This window comes from Vicia villosa, linkage group LG7, assembly GCF_029867415.1.
Source record: "Vicia villosa cultivar HV-30 ecotype Madison, WI linkage group LG7, Vvil1.0, whole genome shotgun sequence".
Taxonomy (NCBI): Eukaryota; Viridiplantae; Streptophyta; class Magnoliopsida; order Fabales; family Fabaceae; genus Vicia; species Vicia villosa.
In genome coordinates, this window is record NC_081186.1 from 67,375,073 (window position 1) to 67,392,790 (window position 17,718).

Here is a 17,718-nt window from a genome sequence, read left to right on the forward strand (position 1 = left end):
GTAATATGGCTTTTATCACTAGAATCGGAAAAATATATCCTATATTTACTCTAAATAAGTCTGGTTGGAAAAAAGAGTATTCATAATTTTAATATGGCCTATTTTTTTAATTTTAAAAAATATATTAATTTTTTTCTTTTTCTTTTCAAAAATAATTTTTATAAAAAATAATTTTAAAATGGTAAAACAAAATAATTTATTCTTAATAACTTAAACTATTAATTTTGAAATCCAATAACATAAATATATATTATTGAAGATTAAAACATAATTAAAAGCATACAATTTTCTAAGAAGATGATTTTCAAAAATAGTTTTTATTGAAAATTTATTAAAATATTTATATTTAAAAAATATTATAATATAATATTGAAATGTTTAAAATAACATTTTATAAATATTTATTTAAAACCAATTTTTTATTTAAAGATTTAAAATATTGATGATGTATGTATTAGGAGGTAAGGTTAGTATGAATGCGGTTAAGTAATTTATCATGAAACTTTGGAATTTTGTGAAACTACCGGAGATGTATTATAATGATGAAGGCTACTTCATACTAAGGTTCCAATCAGTTGCTGATAAGGATGCGGTTTTGATGAGTGGTCCTTATACCATTCGTAACCTCCCGATGCTGCTAAGGGACTGGAAGCCTGGGTTTAACTTGAAAGAGGATATGCTGCGTACCATTCCGGTTTGGGGGAAGTTGCCACAATTACCTCTTCACTTGTGGGGGCCAAGAAGTCTGAGTAAGATAGGCAGTGCTATTGGCACACCTCTTGTAACTAATGAATGTACAGCAAAAAAGTTAAGGATCTCATATGCTAAATTACTTGTGGAGATTGATATTACACAAGAGCTACCTAAGAAGATCAATATTAAGGGGCATGAAGGTAGTGTGACTAAACAGGCAGTTGAATACGAGTGGAAACCTGCTTATTGTGACATTTGCAAGAAAATTGAACATAGATGTGATCAAAGAAAGAAGCCTACTAGGCTATGGGTGCAGAAGAAGATAGAGGTAAGGCAACAAGGAAAGGGCAAAGAGGAAGTGGTGAAGATCACTGAGAATCCTACCCAGGAACAACAGTTGGAACAAAAAGAAGATGAATGGAATACAGTTTTAAGAGGTTCTAAAGGGAAACTGCCTGTGGGAAATGCAGGAGTTACTTGTGTTAATGAGTTTGGAGCATTGTGGGGGGGATGCCACTTTGTTCCCAGACCTAGTCCCATGATAGTTTCCTGGAACCTTAGGGGGCTAAATAAAGTGGGCAAGATCAAAGATATTAGCTCCCGTCTAGTTGATCTAAACCCAGACATCGCTTTACTTATTGAAACAAGAGTCAAGGAGAATAAAGCAGCTGCTATTAGAAATAAACTGCATCTTAAGGGCAATTATGTGGACAACTACCAAAGTCATAGTAATGGCAGGATATGGATCTATTGGAATGATAATAAAGTAGGTGTGCAGATGGTTAAGGTAACTGACCAAATGATACACTGTGGCATTCAGGTTAGCACGGGGAGATGGAAGTATTGGCTAATAGCAGTTTATGCTATGAATCATCTTGAACAGGGGCAAAAGCTTTGGAGAGACATTGAGGATATCTACAGAAATCAGCAGGGTGAGGGTCCTTGGTGTGTGATTGGAGATTTTAACAATGTTTTAAGATGCAATGATAGGCTTGGAGGCAGACAGGTTCATGAGCATGAATATAGAGATCTCTGCAACATGATGAAGAATACTGGGCTGTATGAGATGGATAGTATGGGAGATCACTACACTTGGACTAATAAGCAGCAGGACAATGCTATCTACTCGAGGATAGATAGAATTATTGGGAACACTGACTGGATGCAGCAGCACATGGACTATAACCTCACTATTATGGCCCCTAGTGTGTCTAATCATTCTTTGTTGTGTCTGAGAGAGAATATAAATATAAGTATCCCTAAATATCACTTCAAATTCAGAAATTGTTTGGTAGATATGGAGGTCTATAGTAACATTGTGGCCAGGAGTTGGAATGCCCCTATGTCTGGTAGACCTATGTATGTTGTGTGGAAGAAAATGCTGAGACTTCAGCCTCAGTTGAGAGCCCTTGGTAAACCTCTTAGAGATGTTCAACAACATATTATCAGATTGAGGAGTCAACTAAAGAATTCCCAGGATGATTTACTTCGTGACAGATTGAATGCTGAAAAAAATTGAGAATGTCAAATGGTGTACAAAAGAGGTAATTAAGTGGCAAGAAATTGAGGAAAAAGATCTGCAGCAGAGAGCTAAAGTGCAGTGGATAACATTGGGAGATGGTAATAATAAGTACTTTCATGCCTCTCTGAAAGGTAAAAATAAAATGAAGGCCCTGAATATGTTGCAAAATGAGAATGGTACAATGCTGGAAACAAAGGAGATTGAAGATGAGATTCTAAAGTTCTACAAGAGCCTAATGGGGACTACTGCTACTAATCTGGATGGGATTGACATCTCAGTTCTTAGAAGTGGACCTCAATTTTCCAATACCCAGAGAGACTATCTTATTGGCCCTATTGGAGAGGAAGAGATTGAAAAGGCTATGAGGAGTATTGGAGATCTTAAGGCCCCTGGCCCTGATGGTTATGGTGCATCTTTCTTTAAGAATTCTTGGAATGTGGTGAAGTATGATGTTATTAGAGCTATACAAGATTTCTTCATAAATGGAAGGATGTATAAAGCTGTGAATTGTACTCTTGTTTCTCTTATCCCTAAAAGTAAGGATGCAAAGAGGATTATAGATTATAGGCCCATATCCTGCTGTAGCACTCTGTACAAGATTGTGTCCAAAATCCTTGCTAAGAGAATGGCAATAGTTTTACATAGCATTATGGATCAGAACCAGGCAGCTTTTGTGCCAGGTTAAATCATACACAATCATATTTTGCTGACTTATGAGCTTTTGAAGGGATACAACAGAAAAAGTGGTACTCCTAGAGTGATGATGCAGGTTGACATCCAGAAAGCTTATGATACAGTTGACTGGAAAGCTATGGAATGTGTGATGAAAGAAATAGGTTTCCCGAGGCAGTTTGTTGAGTGGATTATGGTGGCTGTCACGACTGTATCCTATAAGTTTAACATTAATGGTGATTACAGTGAGACCATGATGGCAAAGAGGGGTCTCAGACAAGGAGACCCCATCTCTCCTCTCCTCTTTGTCATAATCATGGAGTATTTGAATAGAGGGCTTAAGAGATTACAAGCTAATCAAAATTTTAAGCACCACTCGAAATGCAAGAAGATTAATCTAACAAACTTATGTTTTGCAAATGACTTTCTCCTTTTCACAAGAGGAGATTCTGAATCAGTGATGTTGATGCTGCAAGCTTTTAATAACTTCTCTAATTCAACTGGCCTTAAGGTGAATCCTTCCAAATGCCATATCTTCTTTGGTGGAGTTGATAGGGAGAAGAAGGATCTGATTTTTCAGTTGACTAAGTTTGAAGAAGGGAAATTCCCTTTCAGATACTTAGGGATCTGTCATACCCCAAAATTTGCCCATACTATTTCCTTTGTTCAAACTCAGATCAAAGTTCAAAGATTAAAGACACCCCTCCTAAAACAAAGGCTCAAAGAAACTAGGGTTGCTATTTCCTGAAGAAAAACAATAAAACAAAAGCTCCAATGCATCTCATATGGTTTATGATGTTTCAAACTACCTCCATGACAAAATTCAGGGCTCAATTCAAAGAGTTGATCACTCAATTACTCAAAAAAGTCAACAGTCGACTAATTTGACCTAAAAGTCAACTGTAGTCAAAGTACAGTCAAAACTCTTGATTTTTTGTCAACATCCTTATTTATAAGTATCATTCACCATTTGATCAAGAATTGATCATGGTTCATCAAGGGAAGATCAGAAATCAACAGATTCAAAAGTTTCTAAATTAGGGTTTTCAGAGGAGAAAGTCAACTGAATTTTGACCAGCCATAACTCCCACATGGAACATCAGAAATTTTCCATCCAAAGCTTATTTTGAAGGAAATTGAATTCTATACAACTTTGTCTCTCACATGCCAAGTCCAAAAATGCTTCATTTGAGAGATATGGATCAAAATATTATAGGTCCTTTTCAAAAGTCAACCAAAAGTCATCTTCTTCAAAAGAACATACAAGGAGCATGTAAATTTATTTTGACATGGGACCAAAAATATTGGTTAGAGGACTCTTCAAGGTTTCTAAAAAGTCCAAGAACTTTGAAAAATGTTGAAGTACGAGGAAATGGCAAGGTGCACAAGTTCACCTATTTTTAAGGGTAGGCATGAAAGAAAAAGGTCCAAAACTCCAAATATTTCCAAATGGGCCTATATTCTTTCCATCCAATCTTCATCTTAAGCCCATGCACGCCCCAAGACAAGAGCCTTTGTATTTTTATTTGTCTTGTTAATTATTTTATGATTTTTAATCATTTTTTAAAAATCATAAATTAATTATAAAATAATAAATTAATAAAAAGGTCTTATTTGCCTTGATTCCAATCAAATATATCACATTTATGATTCAATTTTCGTGATCCACAAGATTTGGTTGAAAAATATTGGAATTGAGCAAATTTAGAAAGGATTGAAAACATATTTTCAATCAAATTTCTCAAATGAGCAATCAAGGTTTCAAGAAGATTTGTTCTTATTTTGTTAACCTAATCTATTCCACTATATAAACACAAGCCTTCCAGACCCCTAGCTCGCGTTTTGATTGCTCCAAGAACCCTAACCGAGTCATTAAAGTTCAAGCCAAAATTCAAACTCAAATTCACAAGTGCAGCCTGTTTCAAAGGTTTTTGTGGATCCAAACATCTTTATTGGAGTCTCAGGTAGCTATCCCAACCGATCAAAGGGCCTGAAGCATCACAAATATTCATCAATTCATCACGGTTTGCACAATTTTAAAATCACTCGATTACTCTCATTCATGCATCATTAACTGTTTTTGTTTGCATATATGTGTTTTGCGTGAGGTTTTAATGGATTCTGGATCATTAATTATGTTCCTGTGCTATTATGAACATGCCACCATTGTTAGGGTTAGTACCTTTGATTTGGGGTTTTTCTCCCTGAGTAAAATCAGCCCAAACTATGGGGCCTATTGTGTTTAGGAACCTTGGACGAACGCGTTGGTGCCCTCGCGATAAATTTTTGTTGCACGTAGGTGTTTTTTGTGATTTGCAGGTTCAAAGGCTACGAACTAAAATCGTAGCTAAATCGAAGCCAAAGTTGCAGGTTTTTTTGGAGAAGACGACTCCGTGTCGACCAGTCATTGGCCCATTCAAATAAAAAAGGGCACGCGCGCGTTTGAATAGTCCTTGGATCCAATGCATCGTGACCCATACGGATGCTGTGCACTCCTGTGTCATCCACCCTCAGATCATGCCCTTCACAGATCCTACGCTCCAAGAGGCGCAAGTGCACTATGGTCATCATACGCCTGCCCGCACCTGATCCACACGCTAAGTTTCTAATTTTTTTTCTTTTTTTATTGCATAGCATTATGTTTTATTTTTATTATATATATACTTTATTTAAATAGGTTTTTATATATAATAAATCATATAAAAATTCTTTTAAAACCAATTTCTTTTCTAAATTCCTTTTTTTCAAAAAGAAAACATAATAAATAATATTTATTTGTTCTAAGTTATTATTAAATAATTGCATTTTATTTGTTTTAAATTAATTTATTTAACTAATTAATCATTAGATGATAAAATTTATATTAATGTTAGATATTTAATCGAAACTTATTTTTTCACCGATTAATTAAATTGATTATATTTAATTTTTTTAATTATAATTAATTCGTATCCTAATCAAGGTTTACGAAGATCACGCCTACACTAAATAATTTTCTCTTTTCTTTGTGTAGCTTCAGGGTTAGCACCAGGGTTTCCTCCGACTACAAACCATATCAGATTAAAGCTAAGTCCCCGATTCTATTTCTTTTTACATTTATTTTTGCCTTTTAATTTAATATTTATTTTTGCCTTTAATTTTAAATAATTATTTTTGCCCTTTAATTTTAATTATTTATTTTTGCCTTTTTGATCAATGAACTGGCCATACACTCACTCCTTTGTGTTTATTTTTCTTTTCCCCAATTTTCAGGGTTAGCTAACCGTCAAAGCTCGACTAGTCGGTAACCCTAAAACCTAACCTAATTTATTTTTATTTCTTTAATTATTATTTGTGTCAGACCTATTCCACTGTTGGTTCTATTATTCCTTTTTCCCCATCCCCATGGTATTATGTATCTGCTTCGAGGTTGTATTGTTTGGCCTTGAAGGCACTTAAAACTGCATTATAATACTGCATGGTTAGTAACTTAGGGAGTGCAACCTCGAACTGAATCTAGAATCACTTAATGACAAGATAACTTATTCTGAATCTGATCACGTGATTGTTGCACCCACGCACCTTTTATGGTACCCCTCTTGTTGCCTGTTGCCTGTTGCCTTGTGTTTTAATGCAGAATAGCCAAGTCCCTCGAATACGAGGATACCTCAGCAATGTTGCCCTCAGTTCATTCAGATCATAAGTCCCTAATGATGCTGCCTTCGATTCGCTAATATGATCTCGTCCCTCGAAATTGCCTACGAAGTGCTGAGGTATCCTCAGTTTGCCTAAAAGTAAATGGCTATTCTGATCCTTCCCTTAGACTACCTGCCCCTCTATGGCATGGGACAGTCATGTGGCGAACGATAATTCGACGACCCTTCAACCTCCAAATGAAAGGACTTCCCTACCCTCCTATGGTATGGATAGCCCTGAAGGGCTAAAAGAACATTTTTTATCTAACCAGGTAATTTGCCCCTAATTGCTTTGCTCTGGTTTAAAAAGCTTTTTATTACACTTCTTCTTAAAAAACTTCAACAAGGCTACGCTCATTTTACGAGCTAAAGTCCTTATTTCTTCTTCTTCTTCTTCTACATTTCTAAACTTTTGGTTTCTGAAAGAGCAAAGCAATTAAGAGCCCATGGAAAACCATGGATACAAAGGGTGCCTTACACCTTCCCTTTGTATAAATTACCCCCCGAACTCAGTTTTTATTTAAAAGGTTTTTCCTATTCTTTTAGCCTTTCTATTTAATTTGGATAAATTAAAAGTCAGTGGCGACTCTTGCTATCCTCACATTTCTAAAAGTCAGTTCTCCCACCGTATTACAGGATCCCAATGACAGGAAGTAGGTTAGCTTTTAGAGAGTATGATAAGCTGATTGATAGTATTTTGTGTAGAGTGAAGCATTGGAGTTCTCAATTATTGAGCTATGCTGGCAGACTGCAATTGCTTAAGAGTACTATCTTTTCTGTTGTTAACTATTGGATGCAGGCTCTTCCCTTCCCCAAAGCTGTTTTACATAAAATTGATAATGTTTGTAGGAGTTTTTTGTGGACAGGGCTGAAGGAGAATAGCAGAAAAAGTCCTATTGCTTGGAAAACTGTTTGCAGTCCTAAAAAGAAAGGAGGGTTGAATTTAATTGATTTGCATACTTGGAACAGGACAGTCTTGATCAAGCTTTTATGGAACTTAAGTGGTAAAGTTGATAATATGTGGGTGAAGTGGGTTCACTCACACTTATTATATAAAAAGTCAGCCTCTAATGGAGTTGCAAGTGAGGGATAGTTTCTCTTGGATGTTGAAGGCTATTCTGAAGCAGAGGGCCACAATCTGCCAGTTGAATATCTGGAATAGTATAAAGCAGTTCCAAATGAAGAGATACTATCAAGCTTTGCACCAGAATCAAAATGACGTTGCTTGGAAAAGTTTGATGTATGGAAACTTAGCCAGACCTAGGGCTGTTTTCCAATTGTGGATAGCTTGTCACAGTAGAATGGCTACTAAGAGCAGATTGATGAAATGGGGTATGGTGGAAGATAACCAGTGCAATTTCTGTTCAGCTGAGGAAACACAAAATTATCTACTGTTTGAGTGCAATGTGATGAATAAGGCGTGGAGTAATGTGTTGCAGTGGATCAATGTGACGCATAGGCCTATGGATTAGAATCAGGAGCTGACATGGTTGATTAACCATTGCAAAGGAAAGAGTAAATTTGCAGCAATTCTTAAGTTGGCAGTCATTGAGTGTATATATGAGAGTTGGATTTACTGAAATGAAAAACAAATTTGGGAATGGTATACATGATAGAAAAATAGAGGATAGAGTTATTGACATGATAGTGTATATGGGATGGCACCATAGAAGCATGAGAGAGCACTTAGCTAAGTTGATGATGTATTAACTAGGGTGTTTGTGTTTCTTTTTGTCTGTTAGTCTTGATTTATTTTCTTTGGGATGGATCCTAGCGATCGCCTTGTATAGTGTGTTTTTTGAATTAATCAAAGTTTTTTATTGATTAAAAAAAAGATTTAAAAAAATTGTAAAATTTTGATTACAAAAAATATGTAGTACTATTAAAATCATTTTAAAAAAACTAAAACAAACATGTTCCATGTCTTTCACCAGAGCAGGGATTTTAAAAATTGCTAGACTAGATGAACTCTTTTAATATGAGATTCTACATGAATGTCAAAAATAGTGTTCTGAGTGGCTTATAGGCCCAACACAAAATACCCAATAATGAAATAAATATATCAAGTGCAAAGCAGATGTAGATCTGTATTCTACTTAAATTAGGTAATTCTGCATTTAGGAGTAATGGTAGTCATCCAAATCAATTAGACAGTTGATCGTGAAATAATCGATGATTTTTGTTTTAAATTGTTCCCACTCTGACTTCACTTTCATTATCACATAAACTTTAGCATTAGATTTCTAACCTTGTAGATCAACCCTCTTATCCACCACATTAGAAGTTCAAGTCCACCGTAGCAAACACTACTATTATTCACCGAACGGCTCTAGTTCTGCCATGGAATAGTAGCAACATATGTGAGAACTGAAATATGATTCCCGTGTATTTCCATGTTTAGATCTCCTTAGATCTAAAGATCTAGATCTTCTTTCTTAAAAGTTCAAATGTTCATTTCTTGATCTTCTTCCTCAAGTTTTAACTTCCTTTTCAACAGATCCTACTACATATTCATCAAACATGGTGGCATCCAAAGTCATCTGATCGGTTGTTCAAGGGAACATCGCTAACGTAGCTGCTGAAACTACTTAAGATTTGTCTCATCTTCCTCAGAAATGAAAGATGAGACAACACATGATTAGGCGTGCTATTTTAGTTCTTGAAGAAATGAAAGAATAATCTCACAGTAACCACACCCCTTTGTATCTGCAATCTGTTTTCGGTCAATAAATGACTATGGCACCAGAATTTGCGGAATAAACCTTTACACATGTTTGAGGGGCCGAGTTCTATTTTATCTATCTTCGCATGAGATTCTTCATTGATAAGAGTTTCCTAGAAGAATTGATCCTTGAAATTCTTCACGTTGTGAGAATGGGTCTCAAATAATTCGGAGACATGCCTCGGATGAATTAAACCTAAACGTTGCACATGATTAGGTGTGCTATTTTGGGTCTTGAAGAAATGAAAGAAGAATCCCACAGTCAACACACCCATTTATATTCGCATAAATATTAAAATAAAGCTTGATAAACATCTATCTTAGTTGATACAATTGCAAAGGAAATGTCATTAAATGAATCATGACACTAATTTTGAAGTCATTAAATGGAACATAGAAGCTCATGAAGGAGATTAAGATGTATGGAAAGGAATGACGCATTTATCATATTCAATACATAACCTAATGTATCCATATAGTGGAGACACTCCCCCTCCTCATTTGGATGATGGTCCCACCTCTGTATAAGCCCTGTTCAAGCCACCCTTGCAGGCGAAAGCAGAGACTATCGCAAAGGGGTCCAATTCCACCCAGTCGGTCAAAATGTCTCTGTATGCCTTCTGAAGCATAGTTTACATAGTGTTCATAGAAAAAATTTGAAAAGGATACACGTGCAAATAATGTGGAGTAAACAATCAAGCTCAAACACAAGCCCTCCCATCAAAGGGTGTCAAGAGCTGGGGAAATATTTCAAAAGTAAAGCAAATGTATCGAAAACACTAACTTGAAAAACCTAAAGAAGAGGTGAAAATAAAAAGAAAGATATTGGCTTTATCTTGATAAATATGGTTGATTTCTTATGCATGTTAAGTACTAACAAGAAAATATCACAAATGAGCTTAACTAGTAAACAGAAACAACAAAAAATGTGATAAACAATGATGTTTGATGGTAGGAATAAGTTTTGTGGCATGTCACTGTTGGTGCTTTTATTGGCTGATTGGCATCTATGTTTGACTAAAACATAATAGCAGCAAAACATAATACAATGTGTAAGTCTTGCAATTATAAAAGAACAAAACAGGTACAAGCAAGATGTTATATGGAATGTCATGACTTCAACCATGACATCGCGCCTGCAGAACTGGAATGAAGATTCAGTTTGATTCTCAACAGATACAAAATATTCTATGAATATTATGTAATCCTATGTGGCGCAAATTTAAAGGTCAAAACGATCAAGTCAGAATATTGAAGAATCATATCAGAAGATTGAAGATTCACCAGTTTCTAATTTAGGAGATAATATTAGACATGGTTCTTTATAGATTATGGACTAAACCCAAAGTGTGCAACATGTTACTGCTTTGTTGATAGAGTAGTTTGGGTTTGAGGTCGTTTTTTGGTTGTTTGGTTGTTGTGGGCTGGATCTTTGGATCACCTTGTAGTTATTCGTTTTTGGTTATATCAAAATTAATTTTCCAAATGAATAAAGTATTTAGTTGAATTAAATAACCTAAATCAAAAACTAAATACACAATCTAGTTCAACAAAACATTTTTAAAATGCATAACTGCCGCATTTCCACCGCATTCACAGGTAATGGCAAAAAGTTGAATGCTTGGGTTGATTATGAAGATGATTCACAATAGACTTTGAAAGTTAGGTTAAACTAATTGAAAAAAAAAACAAATCTTCAAACCCAATTGTTTCACATGACATTGATTTGTATAAGATTTGGGGTAATGAACATGTGTTTATGGGTTTGGGTGTTTTGATAATTCAGAAGATTGTATTATGTATTTTTGGGTTTGAAAGGTTTGAAATTTTAGAAGAAAGAGTTTGTGTTTATGGGTTTCACATAACAAGAATAAAAAATCTAAAAACAAAAAACCAGAAGAATGGGTTCTAGGTTAATGACACTTATGCATTCTATATTCACCTCTTTCTCATCCTCTTTCTTTATTGTCTTTACTAATTTATTTATTTTTAAAATATTTTTTAGTTGTAAATAAGTTATTGGTGATGGATTAGTGTGGTGGTGGTTGAAGAATGACCAGATTTCAATTGAAATGTGGATGGTAGTTTGTTTCTGTGTGAATGAAAAATGATCAAACCATAATTTAATTAAAGTGAATTGATTTTTGCAAAAGGATTAGCGTGGTGGTGGTTGAAAAATAATTAAACAGTAAATTTATGAATGCAACGAATTAACTTTTGCTAAATTCTTTAACGTGCCCAAGAATTCAATAGGATGATAATTCAATGGTTTAATGAGGGAATGCTTCTTTTTCTCAATTAATTTAATTTTAAATTCTACCACTAATAAAATTAAATAAATTTTGTTTAAGTTTATATGATAATTTATGTTAATTTAATTTAGTTTAAGTTATTTTTGTAAAACTATAATAATTTTTATTATTATTAAACTAAAAAATAATTTTAAATGACATGTTAATTTGATTTCAAAAATATATTAAAAATTAAAAAAATAATTGGATAAATCTTAAAATAACTTAGTGTTGACACGTCACCAAACCGGGTGTCACATTATTAAAATAAGGCCCAAATTCGAGAGTGCACTAAAATCCAACAAAAAACTTATTTAGGAATAATATCAAAGTTCGTAATTAATTATTTATTTTTGTATATAAAATGATTTATGCATTACCATGCTTGAAGAATCATGAGATCTAATAACTCTTACATAAATGAGTGTGTTAGAGATTAAAAAAAAAAACACTGTATTTTTTCCTAATAAATGAATAAAAAAGACTTTACATAATGACTACTTATTGTTACTATTTTCATGTTAAAAATGAAAAACCTAGAAGAGTTATTCAAACTCTGTGAAGGTAAAAGAAATCACGGTTCCATCACTTCCACCTAGGTAGAGGCATAAGTTGCCTCTTTTTTGCAGGTCGCTCCACCCAAGGACAAGTTTTCATATCTTCGATAATACGAACATCATTGTCGATGACCTTGTTATCTACTGCATGTATAACTTGATTTAATTGTAAAGTTGGTGTCCCTTGATAGAACAAGTCATGGTACCAATACTTGTTGCCAACAGACTTAATATTTGATATCTCTACACCATTTGAACCATGCGATGAACAACTTGATTGAGGTAAAATTGTTGTCTCTTCCTGTAAAAAAATACAAGAAAAAAAGATAAATTAGTAAGTTATTATGAGTTTAGAATTTATCACTTTTCTCCTTTTTGTTGTTTATGCTACCATATTTATTCCCCTAGTGGTTAATTCTATTGACGAAAATCATATTCAAATACTCCCTAGCATTAAAAGGTGATTTATTTGGATGAAAATCATGCAACTCGTAAGAAATTTGAGCAAATATAATAGAATAAATATAAAGATATTTAAGTGTACGGTGATAAACACTACGTAATATTACACTAATAATACCGTTTGTGATTTGACTAATCACAAAAAAAAAAAAAAATTGTTGTATAATTAGCTTACAAAATATAATTTTAATAAGTAGATATATTGGTATCATCGTGATATTTTAAGTTTTAACGCGTAAATTATCTAAGGATTTAACAACAATGTGACAACTATTATTTGAACTTAGAATAATAATATCATAGAGGCAATTATTGCTAGCAATAACAAATTAAAAATAAAAATAATATTAAATTCAAAGCCATATAACATCATAGTCAAACATAAAAAAAAATAAAGAGATGCATGCTAATAGAAATATCAAAAAAGTTTTAAAATGATACAAAGGAGACATATATGGTATGTACCTCTATTTTAATTGTTGAACCATTGAACCAATGATTAGATGACGGCGGATCAAAATATTGACATTTTCCAAATGAATTTTCCAATGGAGCTTCTTGCTCAAAATTCTCCTTGTAAATTATACTAGAAGCATCGAAAGATGGATCCATTTCTATTCCCTGGTCAAATTGAGAAGTTGTTGCCTCCCGATTGATTAAATTAGACTGACCATCAATCGTGTTATCATGATGTTCTACGCAATGTTGGTCATGATAATTGTCAAGGAAAATGCCTTCATGTGATTTATGATTTTCCACCAATTCAAAGATTAATTTACGAATAATATTTCTCTTGCGATAAGCCTCCTCAGGTGGAAACCAATCCAAATTAAGCTAGAAAATTTAAAAAATTTATTGGATTTAATATATATAAGCAATCATAGGAGTCATTAAGGATTTACTATGAATTGAAATATTATAAAGTAAAAAATAAATTATGTTTTGACATAATGAAAAATAGTTTTATGTAATTTAAATGATTTTATAATAAGTCAAATATAAAAAATACTTACAAAGTTGGAGAGCTTGGTTATTTTTAATGGATTGAAATTAAATGGAGCTTCAGCCAAGAATAGCTCTAAGTAATGAAGTAAAAAGATGCCACAATCATATGAGTTTTCCTGTTGTGGTACCTATGAAAGACATTTAATCTCAAAATATTAGTAAAAGCACCATCAAATTAAGAAAACAAAAAAGTGTTCCTGAATAAATCAACTAACCATCTGCCAGAGATAAGTAAGAAAAAACTAAACATAACAACAGTGTATGAATAAATAATAATTTTTTTTCTTTTTGTAGATAAATTTGATATTTTTTAATTGGAAATTCTTTAGTAAAATAATTTTAACTCAAGAGGACAGAATTTGGTCTCAACTAAGAAATTTATGGCCAAGTACTAATATAAATAATGCATGTGATAAATAAATAAAATATGATTTTTTTAAATCACGTGTAAAATATTACACTTTTAGTTTACTTAATTCCCAAAACATAATACATATATTCTATAAAAATTATTAGGTTCAAATCTAACATAAAAAGAAAAGACTCACATTCATGAATAACTATAAAATATAATTTTGCTATAGAAATATTCCACTTTCATAATAGTTTTCTAAATGGTGTGAAATTTATTTTCTAGAAAATAAAATTGAATAAATTTTAAATTTAACAAAAAAGATATTTAAAGAAAAAAATTTCCTTTAATAATATTCTAACATTTTACAAAAATGTAAGTAAATAATACCTCAATTGAGAGAAAAAGCATATTCAAGAATTTTGATGAGAGATCTTCTCCACATGTTTCTTTCTTCCTTTCTTTCCATTCTTCCCACAAATAACTGTCAATTCAACAATATGAATCAATATTACACTTACCGAGTTATTCTTTTAAATTGAGAATACAAACAAAGATAAAGAGTAACAAAAATAGCTGACAAAATAAACACTAATAATCAAAAGAAGAGAAAAAAAGTTTAGACTTTAGAGTTTAAAATTCAATTTCAATGTGAAAACTAAATAAGCATACTCATATCACACAAGGCTATAAATTAGAAGTTAAAACATCGATCACACGTAAAAAAAAAATTATATTCTAATTACTAAGTTCTATTGGGTGTCAAGTGATTATGAGGCAACAATATTAATACTTAGTGGATCTAAAAGCTTTATATATTATTAAAAAAAATAATGCAAAAGAATTAGAGAATAACAAATATAAATTCGAAATGTAGTTTAACAAAAAATGAACAAGTACTTATAGGCTATAACTAATGCTTGGCATGTGAGATCATCTTCTAACGAAAAAAGTACATCCAAAATAAGAAAATTTGGAAGAGAAAAAAATGTAGTGACATGAGATTGAAGTGTATGGTTAAGAAATTCAAAATACCTTCGCACAAGGTCTTTTATATCACTATGATATCCCTTTATAGAATCCAAGTGCAATATGCAGGGTATCCTAAGTGCTTTTTCAATATCTCTTTCTGAAATATGAATCATAAAATAATCTTTGAGAAAAAAAAATTTGTTTAAGAGAAGTGATTTGATATGTAAAATTAAAAAACTCACCATTAATATTAAGCACTTCAGCAGGATGACAAATTACTATTAAGCTCCAATGAAGACTGCAATCATGGCCAAAATTTTATTGTAATAAAAACATCAATACATATACTAACAACAAAGTGAAGAAAGAATTTGATAGTTACTTACTTGAAGTTCACTGGTATGAAAATGTAATCTTTTTCAAACAGATTTACTTTTCTTGTCCATTTACGAACACGTAGAAATGCTGATTTTCCATCACAAGCATTGGGTGGAATTTTGTCCATATCAGCCAACTTTCGAAAGAAAAAACTATTGAAAAAATGGAATCGATCCTTTTCATTCTCTTGTAACTTATTCTTCAAGTATCTGTCCAGATTGAGACATTTGAAAAATTACAATGTTTATTGCAATCAAATTATAATGTTTATTAGAATCAATATTAAGAGTTTTTTTAACATTTTTTTAGAAGTGAACTATAATTAATTATAAATTTACATATTTAAAATATAACAATTGAACAATAAGGGGGAAAAATGTTTAATCCATAATTTGCAATAAGAGAATAAAAACTAAATACAAACAAGAAAGACATAAAAATATGTAAAAATTATTAAAAACATATTATTAACGAAGGAACAAACAAAAATCTAGGTAAAAATATAACTTTCAAAAGGAAAGAAATACATATATAAACTTACATAGTGTAAAAGTCGATAATCGTATCATTGATATATGTTTTTGGCTGTAATAAATCAACATCTTTCTTACTTAGAGTTATAGCATCTGAGTCCCCTTTTGGATAGACAAATTCCTCAAATATCTAAAAAATAAATAAAATAAAGTGTTACGTCATAAAAATATAGAGTTAACAGATATCCAAATTATCCTAATATTCAACCAAAAAATATTGTGATGCATAAATGATATGCTTTGTTAAAAATTAATGTATGACAATTTTTTAGTATATTTCTCTAGCAAGTTATAAACAATATAAGTAAACAAAACTAAAAAGAATTACAAAAAGATTAAAACTAATGACATTGATATCTTTAAGGAAAAATAAAATGCTAAGTCAATGTTTATATCTTATGTGAAAGGATTATATATATTAATATATGAAGAATTACCATGTTGGAATTGCTTGTGCAAGAACTCCATCCACAGTCATTCAATGAAGCTGAAATTTATCATAAAATAAATTTTCAATTTTAAAGTTGATGTATAACATGTTAGAAAAATACAAGTTAATAAGAATCTAGGTTTACCATATAGTGAATCATATGTTGCAATATTAGATACATTACTAGATTGAGTATTTCCAGACATGTCTTCATTAGTAACTTCTGTATTATTGTCAACAAATGGAATCTGCAAAAAAAAAAAAAAATTGAACATAAATAAGCCATTTATTAAACCTGTAGTTTAGAATATAAACTCACAAATAAGTTAGACTACACTAAATTTTACCTGAGTTGACGGTAACAAAGACACATCATCATTGATATCTTCTATCATATGTTCAACATGATTTTTATAAGGTGACCAATTTAATAGTTTAGCAGCTTCCAACTCACACTTCTTTTTGTTATCAAGCATGTTTTCCCATGTGATCCAATCCATCCCAAAATTAAAGTTACCGCCAAATCCGTCAACATCAATGCCAGAAATATCAGCAAAATCATTTACTTTATCTACATGGAGAATTATAAATGTCAAAATTCTATTAATGTCAAAATTCACTTCAAGATTATTAGGAACCATTACAAGATCGATTTTATTCACTTCAAAATTCAAATTATTAAACATAAATTTTATCAATATTAATTTTATTTCTGTAAATAATTTTATATTTGATTATAGAATTTAAAGTATACACTTGTATTTATTTTAATGAGAATTAAAATTAAACACCGCAGAACTTTAAGGATAAAAACCCTAGAACACTTGGAAAAGAAATAAGAGATTATGTTTTCAAAAAGTAACTATGAAATAAAAAAAAAATATTTAGAGAGAAGAAAAACAAAATATTTGATTTTTCGGAGTTGAAATCTCATGAAATTGTAACAAATAACATATACACAGCAAGTACTTTAGCTATTACATGAAAAAAAAATAGAGAAAGATTGTAACAAATTCAGCTTTCAATATTTTAGAAAAAAGATCGAAATTTTTTTACCGGAAGGAAGAATGTTGTTGTGGAATGCATCATAATTGGAATCAAGAATTTCTGAATGACAAGAAGGAAAGTGATTCATCTTTGTAATATGTGATTTTGAAAGAGCTGAACGGTAAATTCGAAAGACTGAATGGATGATTCGCGCGCATGAAAGAAAGAAAAAGTGGTGAATGAATTCTCCACATTTGGTCTTTATATATACTTTTATTATTATTTTTAATTTATTTTTTAAATATTTTTATCTAGCGATTACTTTTTTACTAAAAACATAAGATAATCATTTTAAATATAATTAAAACAAAATATTTAGTTTGACTTTATAAATTTAGGTAAACATTAATTTTATTCTGGTAGAATAATTTTCAAAAAGTAAAGACTTTAATTTTATTAATTTATTTA

The 17,718-nt window shown here is 31.6% G+C and overlaps 2 protein-coding genes across 2 annotated transcripts; one reads left to right on the forward strand and one right to left on the reverse strand.

Moving 5' to 3' along the window:
• Positions 1-496: 496 nt before the first annotated feature.
• On the forward strand, positions 497-2,212 carry LOC131619250 (uncharacterized). The gene has a single exon (XM_058890367.1). The coding sequence runs from the start codon at positions 497-499 to the stop codon at positions 2,210-2,212; it is 1,716 nt and encodes a 571-aa protein (XP_058746350.1).
• Positions 2,213-12,159: 9,947 nt separating this feature from the next.
• Positions 12,160-16,904, reverse strand: LOC131619252 (probable ubiquitin-like-specific protease 2B). The gene is made up of 11 exons (XM_058890368.1): positions 16,611-16,904; positions 16,409-16,511; positions 16,271-16,320; positions 15,842-15,963; positions 15,309-15,509; positions 15,165-15,220; positions 14,986-15,079; positions 14,341-14,434; positions 13,607-13,726; positions 13,059-13,427; positions 12,160-12,432 (listed from the first exon to the last, which is right to left on the reverse strand). Exons 1-11 carry the CDS (start codon positions 16,902-16,904, stop codon positions 12,160-12,162), a joined length of 1,776 nt encoding a protein of 591 aa, XP_058746351.1.
• Positions 16,905-17,718: the final 814 nt, after the last annotated feature.

Coding starts and splice junctions, on each gene's coding strand:
- LOC131619250 (XM_058890367.1), top strand. CDS start 497: ATGAAACTTTGGAATTTTGTGAAACTACCGGAGATGTATTATAATGAT.
- LOC131619252 (XM_058890368.1), bottom strand. CDS start 16,904: ATGGTTCCTAATAATCTTGAAGTGAATTTTGACATTAATAGAATTTTG. Junction 15,510..15,841: donor ATTATCGACTTTTACACTAT/GTAAGTTTATAT, acceptor CAATCTGGACAG/ATACTTGAAGAATAAGTTAC. Junction 13,727..14,340: donor TGCTTTTTCTCTCAATTGAG/GTATTATTTACT, acceptor TGTCTTTCATAG/GTACCACAACAGGAAAACTC.